Source organism: Oreochromis aureus, linkage group 13, assembly GCF_013358895.1.
Source record: "Oreochromis aureus strain Israel breed Guangdong linkage group 13, ZZ_aureus, whole genome shotgun sequence".
Lineage (NCBI taxonomy): Eukaryota > Metazoa > Chordata > Actinopteri > Cichliformes > Cichlidae > Oreochromis > Oreochromis aureus.
In genome coordinates, this window is record NC_052954.1 from 21,483,800 (window position 1) to 21,499,293 (window position 15,494).

The 15,494-nt window shown below is 40.0% G+C and overlaps 1 protein-coding gene across 1 annotated transcript in view; it reads right to left on the minus strand.

Moving 5' to 3' along the window:
* The window catches only part of LOC116333613 (VPS10 domain-containing receptor SorCS1-like), a 50,505-nt gene extending 49,144 nt beyond the window's left edge, over positions 1-1,361 (minus strand). The window contains exon 1 of the mRNA XM_039621401.1: positions 456-1,361. Coding sequence (XP_039477335.1) covers positions 456-1,145 — 690 coding nt within the window. The 5' untranslated portion in view covers positions 1,146-1,361. The remainder of the gene's footprint in view (positions 1-455) is intronic.
* Between the last annotated feature and the right edge of the window lie 14,133 nt (positions 1,362-15,494).

A 15,494-nucleotide genomic window follows, 5' to 3' on the forward strand; every position in this document is an offset into this window, starting at 1 on the left:
AGAACTGACAAAAGAGTGACTGACCAAAACGGGGAAAAGCAAAATGAGCTTGTGTGAGTGTGTGAGTGACTAAATGGAAGAAACACGCACAAAAGAGCAAATGGGCATAATCCCCTGAAACTATGTGTGCAGAACATTATTTTCTTTTTCTTTACCATATCTGCCAAGTCAGCCAATCAATAAACAACAGCATGAATAGGGTGTGCGTGCACGTGTATGTGCGCGTGCGCGAGACAGACAGAAAAAGAGAGGGAGAGCAAGGGAGAGGTTGAAAGGCAGAGACTGATTCCTTTAAATTCTGCAAGCTCTCGGTTTTAATCTTTCATCGCGTTACTCGTGCTCTAAATGAAACCTCTGAATGAGTCTTACTGCCACATAAGACCTGTGGATGAATGATGACCACACTGCGTCAAAAAGAGGTCCGTGCGTACATCTGGAGCACATTAACTACTTACGCTACTGTTTTGTCCGGACCAGTGCACCATCGCCTGGTTATGAGCCGTGTCCTCGGTGAGCGCAAATGTCGAACTTGTGAGGTGAAACTCCTCCTGGTCCGAAACCGAAGCATCCTCCCCGCCCTCAGGTCTGAATCCGGACCAAGTCTCTGTGCTCCTCGCACTACGTCTCCAACTGGTCACATTCCTGTCCTCGTTTTCCGTCACATCACCAATTTTATTTCCCCCATCGTCTGTGTTATTCTCGGTTACATTGCTGAAAAAGGGGAAGGACGCGCGTGAAGACACTTCAGATTGGGAAAGTTTCTGGTTACTGCTTGGGGCGCCTTTATGCAGAGAACTTGAGATATTTCCCCCAAACCGTGGCTGTACTTTGGACGAACTTTCTTCGCTCGCGGTCAGTTCCGCATCGTAGTGCCTTTCGTTTCGGGGGGTGACCGACCCCTCGGTAAATCTAAGAAACTCTTCAGCTGTTGCCTCTCCAAAATTTGTCAAATCCAGCGCCGAGAGTTCCCGGGGAAATGCTGCGGAAATGAGCGGCAGCTGGCAAGAGGGAATGCACCTTACCTCCGCTTTTGTTCCGCCCAGGATGGAAGTTAGGGTAAAGATCCAAATCCACTCAGAGAAAATGATAAAAAGGCAGTGACCGAGGCGCGTCTCCATTCTACGTTGATTCCTACTTAAAAACATATCATTTTTTTAGTCTTGAGCGAGTGTCTGTCATCACCTGGTAAAGTGGTTGAATGTACTGTGAGGAGGTGCAGCAGCGCGCGGACAAGTGCTCCCAAGTACTGATGCAAACGATGCATCAGAGGAGGAGCTGGAGGCTGAATCCTGCACAAGAGGGGAGCGGGGCCGATACCCCGCATCATCATCTCAACCTGGATTAAAACAAAAAAAAAAGAAGGAAGGAACAACAAAATAATAAAAACAGGCAGAGGGACTGGGTGTAACTGAAGTTTATTTCTGATCAACGGTGTGACAGATACTATGTCATTATAAAACATTTGATTCAGTAATCATCTTATATCTTGGTAATTATGCACAGAATCAAAACAGCCTGAAAGGTGATGTATGGGGTCCCTGGGGGGGAAGTCTGGAAACATTAGTGGGTCTGCCACTGGCAGTCTTTGTGAGGAAATGTTACTGACAGGGGCTTTATGGAAGATACAATGAAGCTTTGCATTTTCCATTAGCACAGGTCTGAGTAATCAATTAACAAGATTGCCTGTGTTCACTGTCAATTATGTCATGCAGGTAATGTCCCGACTGTGGCCTGCCTGCAAAATGGGCTGGAAATTGTTTCACTTAGGCTTCGCTCCTGTATTATCCATTCAATACAGCTGAATGGAGAAAATGCATATTCCCCAAATTTTACCTGCTGTTTTCTCTGGCCTTTTCTTGGGGTTAATGGAGGCTTGAATAACAGGAAATAATGAGAAGAATTCAAAGCAGAGGTGAGTGAGTAATCAGTCTTGCTACATCTCTGATCTCTGCTGTTGAGTATAAGTACAGAAGAGTGCGCAGGTGTCACGGCAATAATAACGATCCCATTATTGCCATGCAGTGCATACAGCAAAAATATATTGTTATATTTCTCTATACTTTGGGCTTTGTTCCAGTCAGCTAATGGTGGACCATTAGGAGAACTAGAGCCTGTCCAAACCCTGTGATTAGATTCTATTTCTGGGCAACATTTAGTCAATAGGATGAGGATGCTGTTGACTGGTGAGTGATGCCGAAGAGACTCCCTATATTGAGCTGCGTTCTCCCCATCGCTCTGAGCTGCGACGTGATCCTGTTCCACATACGGGTCAACTGCACAGAGACGTCTTTCATTGCCAGCCATTAGTGATGCAGTGAGCAAGAGCTGTCTCAATCTGTTTCAGTTAGCCCCCACCAGACAAGGGGAAACCAGTCTATAATGCAGATTGATGGCTGACTGAGAATTTCAATCACAGAGAACACTGGCTAAAAACCTCAACTTTCGACTGTAATGAAAACCTCAAGCAAAGTCCAACTGTTTCAATACAGAACACCTTTTTTTAAAATGAAAAAAGGTGGTCTCTTTTTTCTCTGTGTACGAGTGCCTGAGTGACATTTCCACAAGTTTACACGTGTGTGTTTCGGTGCTTGTTCTGACTTTGTCGAGTTCATAGTAATAATGCAGTGATCATAATGCCTGACCCATCTGCTTAGTTCAGATGCGGATAAGCAGTTCCTGCTTAGTTAGCTTTTGTTTTGCTTGTTACGTCTCTGCAATAGATAATGCTAAAAAGTTATCCTCAGCATCACCAATTTAGCAGATTTATTACGTTTCCTGATTACTTTGTCATATTATTCATAACTTTTTTAATCAGAAAATAGTGAAAAGAGGCCATGACAATATCATAGTCTAAAGTGACATTCTGAAATTACTTGCTTGATCTCAAAAAAATGTCCAAAATCCGGGAGTCATTTGATTTTAGCTCATATAAATGAAACAAGCACTTGTGTCACATTTGAAAAATCAGTAAAAAAAAAAAGGGCAGATTCATTTTCTGTGGATAAACCAGTAGCCAACTAATCATTAAACCCTGAGCTGCAAGTCTTGTTTTCTTTACTCATTGTTGAAGCCACGGTAGGAGGATGAAGTGTAAGAAAAAAAAAACGTGTAGATGTCTCAGAAAAAGAAAAACTGTGGTAAGTACAAGCCAACTTTGTGTGAAAGAGAGCAAAAATAAATTGTGCATTAAAAAAACAATATCCGCGGAGGATCTTTTAGACTTGTTTGCAGACTTTAAATTTCACTGCAAGGTGACAGATTTCGGGACTGATGTCGTATAGCACATTTGTGTGCACAACATGGCAGCTGAGTGGAATCATTGTCTTTCGACAGACAAGATTGCTGCTTTGCTGCCTGTCACACTGACTGAATACAAACTGCGTTATGCTCCCTGAGCTCCTGCCTTTATGATGGGAACTTGTGAGCCGGCAGTGTGAGAGACACACAAAGGAAAGAGGTGACAGCTATCTATGTTGCTGGATTAGTCTGTGTTTTTAATTAAATAGAATTCAGCAGAAGAAGAAGAGAGCACTGTATAGGGCATCTCTGAAATTAGTCTTTTCCACGTTGACGTCTGGTTTACTTTCACAACTGTCCTTATTACTCCAGTCCTCATAATAGCTTTAAAAAGGGAGCAAAGACAGTCAGGACATTACTCATGCACAGAACATTGTCTAAAACCTTCTGCTCAAACTAAAAGGTAACATCTGCCTTCAGTGCTGCAAAGTGTTGGGTGGCAGCAACAGTATCTGTATATGGCAAAAGTCACGCACGGTTGCCGTAGAAAAATAACCTCTTCCTTTTTGCATCCAGTAATTCAATGTACATAATGAAAATGTAATCCTCTAAAAATAAAAGAGAAGGGGTGAAAAAAAAGTGTAGCTGCTGTGCAGACGTGTTATACAGCAACTCGTGCCTTGTTGTAAGGTGTTGCAGTAGGAATAGCAGAGCTCAGTTCGATGACGGACACCTGAGACATCCACTTTAATTAATGCTGAACACACCTCGGGGGCACCAGGAAGAGAAAATCACCTCTTCAAATAATGATTTCAATTACATTATTGAGAGATAAGGTAAAGCACTGAAAGAAACGCTGAAAATGCTATAGGCTATGTACAATTGATAGCTCAAACCTTTCAGTGAGTCGTTCAAATATATGATTTGATGTGTCTGCTTTGCTGTGAGTGAAGTGAAGCAGTGCAACAGAAAGTAAGTAACAGAAACCTACCACATGCATACTTTGTGCGCTGTACTGAAGTCTAGTTTCTGCTTATTTCAGGTAAGGTGGGTGCAGCTTTAATTAACTGACCTTCGGTTCTTGCATATGAGGTCTAATTTAAAACCATTAGTTATTCAGCACAAATTTAGTAATCAGCGAGCTGGATTTCCCTATTATCATACTTCTTCACCATTATGTTAATCTTCATTCTTCCTAATGTTTTGCTTAACCTTCAGTGGGCAGAATCTGCCTTATTGGAGCTCAGGACAAAAAACAGCAGCCTAATATTATCACAAAAGTGTCATTAATCCACATCTGAAAGAGTTCATTCTTCACACAGTTTGAGGAAATGCTAAGAAATAAATGTTTTGAGCTACAGGGCATAGATTTTTCCTCATTTTACTCCCGCCAGAGAGCCAAATGCATTGATGTTATTGCTTAACTACAGTGTGTTTGATCTGACCCCATTATTGGTCTCAGGAAATTTAGCTGAAAGCTACAGTTAGGACTAGGAGCAGAATAATTTAAATAAAAAGAAGAATAACATCAACAATTATGTAGCTTGGACTACTTTTTCATAAGTGGTTTGAGTAGTAAAGGTATTTTTACAGTGTGAGACAAATGTACTGAGTGAATGTTTACCTGCTTTATCATTGCATTCATTTTTTGTCAGAGAATCCTGCATTAATTTGAATATTTTAACATTACAGGTCCAAACTTGAAGCACTTAGAAGGACTTCAATAACCACAAAATTTGAAAAGACAACAGAGCTGCTTCCAGCTGCTCCCTTATTCATAAGGGGTCACCACAGCAGGTGGCTCCACATGTTTTTGATTTGACAGATTTTTACATCCGAAGGGATTTATGTCTCCTCCCAGGATGGAATCTTTTGCTTGTTAGGCGAATGTGTAAACCACTACACTATGGAGGCACTAAATATTAAAAGATAATGCAGGTGCTAATTAGCATTCAGGAAATGATCGAGGAGGATAGCAACTGTGCAATATTGAAGGTGTTCATTATTGACTGCATCATTTCTTGTACAGTGAAAATGTGTTTACATTCAGGTCTGCCAGTAAAAAAAACCAATGTAATCAACAACACCTAGAGTTATTTCTGGATAAGATGTGCTTTAGACACAGACTCAGTAATTTGCTTCTGTGCTGACTGTCAGTGTAGTCTTTTTCAATGTAAAGACTTTTTACCATAAGTGATCCATAGCGCACATTCACTATTGCAGCCATGATGACGAAGGTGTCCTCCCCAGGTTATTTTGGAACAAAACCCAACCAAAGATCACATTATGTACAAGCCTAATAACCCGTTTCAATAGAATATGCATCCATTTTCAGAAATGAAATATCTTTTAAATTATGTTTTTGCGGACCTGCCTGTTGGAGTTAAAGGAAATGTTAGCACTGAATGAGAGTTCTCTCTGCGTGAGTGTATAGCCTTTAACAAATGTCATCTTTATGTGGTACACTACATAAAAAGGCAAGAAAAAGAGAGTTCATTTGATGAAAAAGTTCATTTTACGATAGCAAATTCATGCACGTTTGCAGACAATGGCCCCATGGGTTTTTTTTCTTTCTCTCTTTTTATTTAGTCTTTTATAAAAATGGATTCCTTGGAAACTGCTGTCTAGGTTATTCAACCCACCATTAGATTAACAAATTTGATTCCTGGGGGATGACTTCAGGTGGTCTGAGGAACCTGCGAAAGTGGGAAAAGTAAAAGAAAGCTGAACCTGTAGTTGAGGGCACGCTGGCTGTAAACATTAATATCTGAGAGAAATATTGAAATGCTGGCACAGCAGGTCTGGAGTTCTCCTGATGTAGCTTGTAATTAAACTTTTAGAAGTATTTCATGTCCACTTCACTTTGTAGTGACAGATGTCCAGGCGTCCTGGTGAGCATCTCCTCCTTAAAGTGATGTGTCTTTTTCTTTTTTTGTTGCTTAATTTAGACATCATCATAGTAATTTACAACCGGACAGAAGCTCTCAAGTAAGAGAATACCACATGATTTTTATATACCAACTAGATAAACATTTGAAAGTGTTCTCAGGGAATGTTTAAGCTAAGCTTGATCGCTTTTCTTTAGCTGGGTGAAGCAAACAATTTCAACACAGTGGGAGTCACAGTTTTGATCAGCTTTTCATCAGCCTCCAGCTGCAGAACCACAAACTGTGACACACACTTGTAATTATCAATTATATATGCTCACATTCAAACTGTTTCCTAGGATTTGAATAGTCGATCTATCTATCTATCTATCTATCTATCTATCTATCTATCTATCTATCTATCTATCTATCTATCTATCTATCTATCTATCTATCTATCTATCTATCTATCTATCTATATACTTCTGGTATTATAGATTTAATATACAAAGGAATACTCGCAGAAAAGATACGCTCTATTTTTGGAAACGGGCTCATGACAACAGGCCTCTAAATCAACGAAATACATCCACGGTTTGTCTATGACCTCTAGAATGACACATAAGCAGTTTGTTTTATCTGATACCTCTTTTGGCAAGACAATGTCATTTCGCTTGACTTTCTTAAGAGGACACAGCATGTCTCTCACTCTCTTTTTGCTTTTATACAAATAAACACATTAGCTATAAAATGTTCAAATATGGGATTCCTTAGGAGAAATTCCTCATCAGGGACATTTCCAGATTTCTTTTAATAGGGTTATAATGAGAGGGACAAGAACAGGATGACATCAAAGTGTTTTGTCAGAAAATTTAATAAGAAATAAGTGTAAAAAAAATGATGTAAAATGTAAATGATCTAAAATGATGTCAGGCTCATGTGCTGTGTTTTGTCCTCTCAAAGATAGGATTAATAAATGAAAAATAAATGCTGCACATGAGTTGCACATAACTAACACTGTTTTGGTTATTTGTTTTACAAAGTCGAATTTCTTTTCTTAAAAAAGCTTGTTTATATGTTCTCTATGTAGAATGGCACTTGATGTTGATGGCTTTTTAATGACTTCCTGGGTAGCTTGATCTATAATAATGTAATTTATCTAATTTGTTAAAGTACAAAGTACTGGTACTGGTAATTTTTCTTATACAGACGAGGCCTTATTTCTGTACCATCATTTAATTCCAGAGGTTTTTAAGTCATTTTTTTGCCCTTGTTGACTTGTAAAAGCCTATATGGCAATTTTATTTCACCATTCATTAACCGCACATAGAAGGCATCATTTAAATATGTTCAAATTTTCTTTAAGCAAACAGTATTATTAAAGTTCTTCATGACTGGGCCAAGTGTCCCCTTTTTTGGAAATCAAAATATGGTCACCCTAACATTACATATATATTCTAGTAAACTACTCGAGTAAATCTAAAGTTACATTCATTCTGCTCTGTGCTGTCAATGACTGGTGTTGGGCACAGCAAAATTAACAGTACTTTAGTCCAGTGGAATGGGTGGGGGTCAGTAACAAAGCCAGTCATATTTGGGGTGGGGGGCAACCAAGTACTAGCTAGCAAGCTGGCTAACATACTAAGCTACACAGCAGCAGGAACAGGCCATCAATAAATTCATGTCAGCTCAAATTAGAATGTCTCTTGGCCCCAAGATAACATATCTGGGCGTAATTGTCATAAATGATCTGTATTTGTGTATAATATTAGAATTTTAGCTGTTTATATTGCTGACCTCTCGGCTACCCGTAGGCTCTTAGGTATCCCGAGACTCCACTTCAAGAATCCTTTTTTAGATGCATTGTTTGGTGCAGAGAGACACATAGCTGTTTAGCAATGCTTCCAGTCTGTATGCTAAACTAAACTAACAGACTGCTGGCTGTTTCTCTTCAGTGGGGATTACACCACGTTTGGTAGCAGCTTAGCTTTGGAAGCAACATGCTGTTCTCATGTTTCACCTTGCAGAGCAGGTGTCTTCTGGTACCACCTTCTCCTGACATTAATTAACCATGGTGAGACACATAAGAGAAAATGAGAAGGTCATTTTTGATGTTTAGCATACAGATATAAACTTCAGGGCACACATTACTAGCTCCAGGTGCTAGCCAGTAACCACTAATGAGGTCATCTCAACCTTTTCTTACTAGTCTAAAGGCCATGGCAAACTTAAAAACACTGAACTTTGCACAATAATAAGGTAGCAAGGAGGGGGTAGGAACTCCCACACAGTGCATCAGTGATTCATAAAGTGAAAATTTTCATCCTGCAAAAGACCCTTCTTATTTTCAGGAACGTCATTTTTGAGTCATACGAAGTAGCTGGAGAGAGACATTCTTCCAGACATCAATTATTAACCAAAGCTTATATCACAACCTCATAGATCAAAACGGAAAGCTTGTACGATACTAGAGGGCATCTCATATATTTAGTGCTGCCACAGAAACACAAACCTAAAACAAAAAGGTTAGGCGTTTGAAAATTTGACATGAGCTCACGAGTCTTTGTAATTTCCCTGACAGGTACATGATATGGCAGAGGAAGACTGTAGGGTATGTGAGTCTATCTTTGTACTTCTCTATCAGAAGCAGAGGATTTTGCACCACCACAGAATAGGATTCCTGTAAAAAAAAATATGAATATTTTATGACATTGCTACCAGGCTATGATTTCTAGCATAAGAGTAGATTTGCATTCTAAACTGCCTGTTGTGCAAAAAAATCCTACCTTGGATATGTCTTAATGTACCTGGAAGTCCAAAAAACATGTGATGTGGTGTTTTCTGCTGTTTCCCCTGAGGTTAAAAACTACAAGGCAGGTAAAAACATTTACTCAAGGTTAAAAGCCCACAATTCCCGGTCTCATTAGAGTCATGCTTATTACTGGGAAGGCTAGATTTCAGCTCATGTCCTGTTTTATTATGCTGCTAGTAGTGATGATAAAGGCTTTTCCCTGCTTGCTTCTAATCATGACAAGACACCGTTGGCACAGCACTTTTTATTGCATATTTCCAGCAAACAAAAAAATCCTTTTCTAGCTCTTTTTTTCAAAGCACCGAGTGAGCTTATCAGATATTTCTAGAAGCTTCCCATTGGAAGTCTCAGAGTCAAGGTAGTGGTACTGCTCTGCTTCAGGCACTGTTGCGAAACAAAGACATTAGAGGTGAAATGAATAATGTAGAGTCATTTCTCCGTAAGAAGTCTGGACACTTGCCCCAAGGGGCGCTGCGTCATTCTCTGCCCCTGTAACCTATATTAGTTGGAGTCAGTTTTAAAAGCCCATCGGGGAGCAGAACTTTCCTATACAACAGGCTTGCAATGTTGAAACATATTATTCATTTTTGTCCTTGCGCTCTGATTTATAAATGTGACACAGTGTTGTTTCATTGAATCATTTAAATTTTATTGTTAGAAATTTGTTATTTGAATTTTTTTTTATAGATTTTGGTTGCTGTCCCAGTTATACAAAGTGCTCTGCAACAAAATCTGGGGAAGCAAGGCTCTGTGTATTCCTATGTGTTAGAAAGTCTAGACAAAAATAGCCTAGCTGTTTCTGCATTCCTTAGCCTACTCCATCCTGATCCAAAGAACCTGTCACTCTCCACCTTGTGACACAAACTAAATGGAACCACCTCAGGTACTGGATGCTGATTTGCATTTTGTATCAAGCTCCTTGGTCCAGTGCCAGCAGAAGCAGAAAAAGCTCAGCTCGCCAGATATGGAGGCCCTGATTGAAACTGTAGGCAGAGTCGAGCCTCTCTCTGTATGCTCTCTATATAGAGAGCTCATTAGTTGGAGAGACCTGTGTGCATTGTTCCAAGTCTGCAGAGTCAGCTAGAGAGCCACTCATCACTCCACACAGTCCAGACTCCTGCACATCTGGTCTGGCAGCTTCAGGGTGACCTGCATGCACTCACGAAAATACACACATGCACACGTAAATGTTGGCATAAAAATAAGCACAAACATACAGCAGCGCACAAAGTACCCTGATACCCGAAAGCACATAATCTCCTGGCTGATCATGCATTCATTGTGGGGACGGGAGTCTCAGGATGAAGCGCATTGAAATGCAAAAGATTACACACATTCTCCACTCAGTCACACACACACACAGGACTCACACAAAAGCACTGTCCTGTTTTGCCTGTGATTTACTGGCCATTTTACACCTAGCTGAGGTGGCCACCTCCAGCACTGACCCTGCACTGCAGCTCAGGGACACAGGTATAGCATTTTGCAGCACTTCCTCAAGAATTCCCCAAACACAGAAGGCAGCTGAGCTGTCAGTCTCCAGTTATGAAGGTTTAATTTATCAGCTTGAAGGTCTAAAATGCACAGCTCCTTTCATATAACTCAGTCCCTTTACTCCTATTCCCAGTTCTCCAAGGTACAATGGAGTGGTCTGCACTGCAGCATAGTTTACCACGCTCTAACTGCATCGCTGTGTACTTACATCTAAAATCTTTTGGCATCAAAAATCTGTAGGAGGATGACAGCATGATAAAGGTGATGCTCATAAATGGCATCAGAAGAAAGAGTAAGTGAAATAAATTGATTCTATTGTGAACATGCCAGTGTGCATTCTGTTGACAGACTTTTTTTTATCTGACTACATCGTTTCCAAGACTCAATGAAATCTGAGTGGAGGAAGAAGTTGACTGAAGAAAAAAAAAACAGTACAATATTACAAAGGCCCATATATCGATTCTCTGTATCAGCATAAAAGAAGTATACTTACTGGACTCAAGACCACTATTTCAAAAGACAAAATTAATCAATGGAGTTCATTGTAGCTTCTTTGAGATAATGGCACTCACAGAGACCTGTCATTTAAGATTAAAGGCACCAATAGAAATCGATACTTTTGAGTCTTTTTGTTTCCGATGCCACTGGTAAGATGCGATAGCAGATAGTGGCTCGCAGAGTCGCCAAGAAAGAACAATGAGTTCAGTTTCATGAGTCAGAGTTGAGAAAAATTTGCTTCTATTATCCAACTTACCACCAGCCCTCTGTAGGATACTGTCAAGTTTCCCTCTATTTTCTTGGAGATTTGGGAAACATAAATGATGGAATACAGCAAAACAACAGGATATTCTGATCACAGCTTCGTCTGCACAATGTGAGAACAACAAGTGTCTTTAGAAAACCAACATCTTAGCGTACGTATAGCCAACTCCACTTTACAACACTAAACAATAAACAGTGGTAAAATCTGCAAAGCTTATCAGTAATGAATTATAGAACAACCAATGAGAACTTATTAAAGGAGTCAGAGTAGAATCTTGTCTCTCTCAAAGCAGACATGGAGCCAAATCTTAATATCTCTCACTGCTACTTTACGTAGGATGGCCTAAGCCATCCTTCTGTCTTAATGCTATCTCAGGTCAGATATTTTAAGTTTTAAGTTTAATGCCAGTGATATAAAATGTTTGACATTTAAAAATAAGCCTCTTTGCTGAGAATCAGACGAGACTAATTCCATCTTCATATCTCTGTGTTAGCACAAATTGAACTTCCAGAAATGATGTACCCATCTGCACCTCTAATGTTATAGCTTGAGTTTTAAATCCATGAAAAACCATCTTGTTTTTCTAGATTTTGCTTTTGTGCGTTTTCTGATAGGATTAGTCAAACCGTTGGCTTTACTGTACGCACAGATTCACACACACTGAGACCAGCTAGTAACCCTGTTGTCAACTACAGGGGTTTAGTGCAAAGCAAGATTTTCTGAACAGTTGGCGAGTGGTTACCAGAGGTGAAATGGGTTGCAAAGTTGGTACTGCACTGAAAACCTCCTGACTGCTTTGGTCACAAGCAGATTGCAGGAGTCATCTGTTGTTTGCATGTAAGATGAATTGCCTTTTAATTGCCCCTTGGGTATAAATAAAGTCTTTCTGATCTGATTTGAGATGTCAACCTGCCTGCAAACACCTATTGAAACGTGAAAAGTGGAACTCAAACAAGAAACTGATACTGTTGGCCTTCAAAATAAAAGTTGCACATTTTGAAGTGCATTGGCTGTAAGACACTCTCTGGATCGAATGACATAAATTTAGTCATCAGTCAGCGCAAGAGTCTGTAGAGATGTCTGCCTGCTTTTTGTGACCGCGTACACTTATCCACAGAGACAATGTACATTACAATGCACCACATGCGAATGTGCCCCAGGCAGCTGACTTCAAGCAGACTTCAAATAAGTGTAGCAGGATGACTGCTCGGCCATGCGTCTCCAGCTGTCCGTAATGGAGAAATATCTCTGTTTCTGGTTTGTCAGGTTTCCAGTCAATACTTGCTCAGCCAGTGATTGCAGCTGGCGAGTGATTGCAGACAACTTGGCATCTTCCACTTAAACTACAGGCGAATGCAGCAATCTGCTAGAGAGCAGCACAGTCTAAAAGAGATTTTTTGTGCAGCACCCTCTTTGTAGCAGCCATCAATCACTCATGAAGTGGTGGGGGAATACACATTTTTACCTAGCAACCACATGTTGCCAGGTGTTTGCAAACTGATTTATATTTCCTTGTATTTTAAGGTGTTCCAGTCATAGAAGGTATGTAAACAAACGACATTGCCTCCGAGTCTGAAAGAGTGAAGTTTCTTAATCATTCTGCTAATGCCCAGCAGGGGGCAGCTGCTATGGTTGCTTAAAAACTGATTGAACTGAAGCCTATGCCAAAACAAGCTTGCTGCTCACTTAGTCTAACCTTAGTAAACACTTTCCTGTTGGTTTTATATTTGAAATTGAAGGTTTCAGGGTTGTTTAATAAAGCAAACTGTTCTTTTTATTAGGATATGGTTTCATGTAGTGTGACTGTGATTCACAACTTGCTCTTTTGTGTTTTTAGGGCAGAACAAGAAAAATCTGTAAAAGAAGAAACAAAACAGGGTGATAATAGCTAAAGGCTTCAAAAAGGCATATATAAGCCAATGCATAACATCACAATGGCTACATCCATCTTTCCTATATAGTCTACAGCAGTAGCATCATTTATTTCCCAAGAATCTCGATGAAAATGAAGACATACAGCTACTTCTCACAGACGCTCTCTCAGTGTGAAAAAAATTAGTTATGAGGTGAGGAAAAATGAGGTGGCTAGAGCTTCTGTTTTGCTTGAGAGATAACTATGAGGAGCATAGTTCTAGTGAAGAGACTCCATAATGCAAGTTTGCAAGCTTTGTAAAAACGAATTTATTCCATTTTTCACCCACACGTTGCTCATTGTATCCTGCCAGATAAAAAATAGAGCCTTCCAGGAAACATCAGCACATATCTCACATTTCTTTTCTGAGTTTTCACATTGCAAACTTCCTTCCTGCTTTTCGCTAAGCTGTTCAGGTCTCCCACAAGCTAACAATAGGCAGGTGTGACTCGCGACTGGTCTACATTATCTGGCAGCAGACAGCAATTTCAGGAGGGATGCTTAAGCAGCTTGGACAGATGTGCTGTATGGATTAGACCACCTTTGATCCGAGCGTGTCCAATCAATCATCATGATACTTTGCTTTATATAGTCTTCTGAATTATTATAAAGCTTAATATTATCTTTGTTAGACACTCACAGTGACTTCAGTTAAGCTGTAACAACTGTAAATTGTATTCCCTGGCTGTCACAACACCTCTTCAGAAACGTGCTAATTGGGAAGACTCAGCTTATTCTCAGTACTCAAAGAAAAAGAAAAAAGAAAGATAAAGAAATGGAAAGTGTGAGACTCTTGACGTCCCATGCTCGGCTGTCATAGCGCAGCGTACCGCTGCTCCTCTGAGATTTGCCTCTGTGAAAAGCACACACAAAGGCTTGCAAACTCCTCAGTTGAGTTTTATCGTAGGTGTGAGGGAAGAGACAGTAATCAGGGCCATCAGAAGTGCGTTCGCGAAGCTCGTGTAGGTTCACATTAATTTGTTTGAGCAGTTTTAGTGTGACGTCAATGGAGTATTTTTGGAAGCCTCAGTTTTGGCTGTTAGGGTGATAACACCGATGCTTTATTTAACTCCATGACTTCATCATTATTTGTTGTGAAAAGACTGAAATAAGAAACATGTCACAAATGAGGTACAAGCATCTCACATGGGAGACTATCAGAGTTCAGTGGCTGCTCAGAACATTTTTGATGTGACAGCATTGGAAATATTGCTGGCATCAAAGCTCCAAATTTTGGGGCAAACTCTTCCTAATGATGAATTCCAGCATTATGTTTTCATAATTCTCTTCAGCTCCATACAGCATTTGCGGACAGTGGGGGGGGAAAAGCACATGTGATTTTAAAAAGGAGTGCATCTCCTCATAACAAATACATAAACATGCATCTGTTTCAATTTACTCCCTAATTCCAGGAGCTCTAATCTGATCTTTAATCCAGTTGCAGGTCCTCGGAGACCTGTTAGCAGCGGGGTTATATAAAAGAAAGTACTGCAGAGTGTGACTTTGAAGTAGCCATTTGCCCCTGCAGTGGAAACACTACTATTTTTTTCCCTTTTGCTGGAAACGTACGTTGTTAGGGGGGAGGAAAAGTTACCATTTCATAACTTAGTTTGTATCTAATAAAGCAAGAATGAAAACCAAAAGAAAAGCCAGACCGATATGGTTGCTGGAGAACTGCCAGTCTTTCTCATATGTTTTATGAATGGGGTTAGAAGGTCTGGAAGGGGATATACCCTCAGAATGCACCAAGAAATATCCCCATTTTTGGACACGGAGCGAATGTTTTAAAACTTTTAATGTGAAATGAAATAATTAAAGACAACATGTCTGAACTCTCCACGCTGAAAGGAGCTGAAACTTTTATGAGCGCCATCCAGTTTTTTTGAAGCCTGACGTAGGAAGCTGAGCCTTCTCTGTGGCACACTTTTCAGACTTTATGAATAAAATATGACATTCACATGGGTGTGCTTAAGCAACAAAAAGAAACACTCTCTGGGTTGTTCTACAATGATTTCAAGAAGATCTTTTGTGAGGGGGGTGGGGGGGGCGGTGAGAGGCACAAACAAACCCACTGTCACTTTCAAAGTATGTAGCCTTTTGATGATCAAAGCATCTGCGAGCATATTATCCTCATGTAAAGAAATGAATAAAAAGTGAAGATTTATATGGTTCTTGTGCTTTTGCATATTGGAGCCAGAGCAGTGGTTTAGGAAGACTTGATTCACTTGTTAGATTCAAGGCATGTGGTGGTTTTAAGCACATGAATTATGCTCATAGATACTGCAGTCATAGCGGTCTTCGGACATTATAATAATTGCATGACTAGCTTGAGGCTAACTGAGTGCTGCTGAAGGACCAGTTTTTGTAAACTATGATTAAGATTAAATCCTGCCATCACAATCAAAGTTG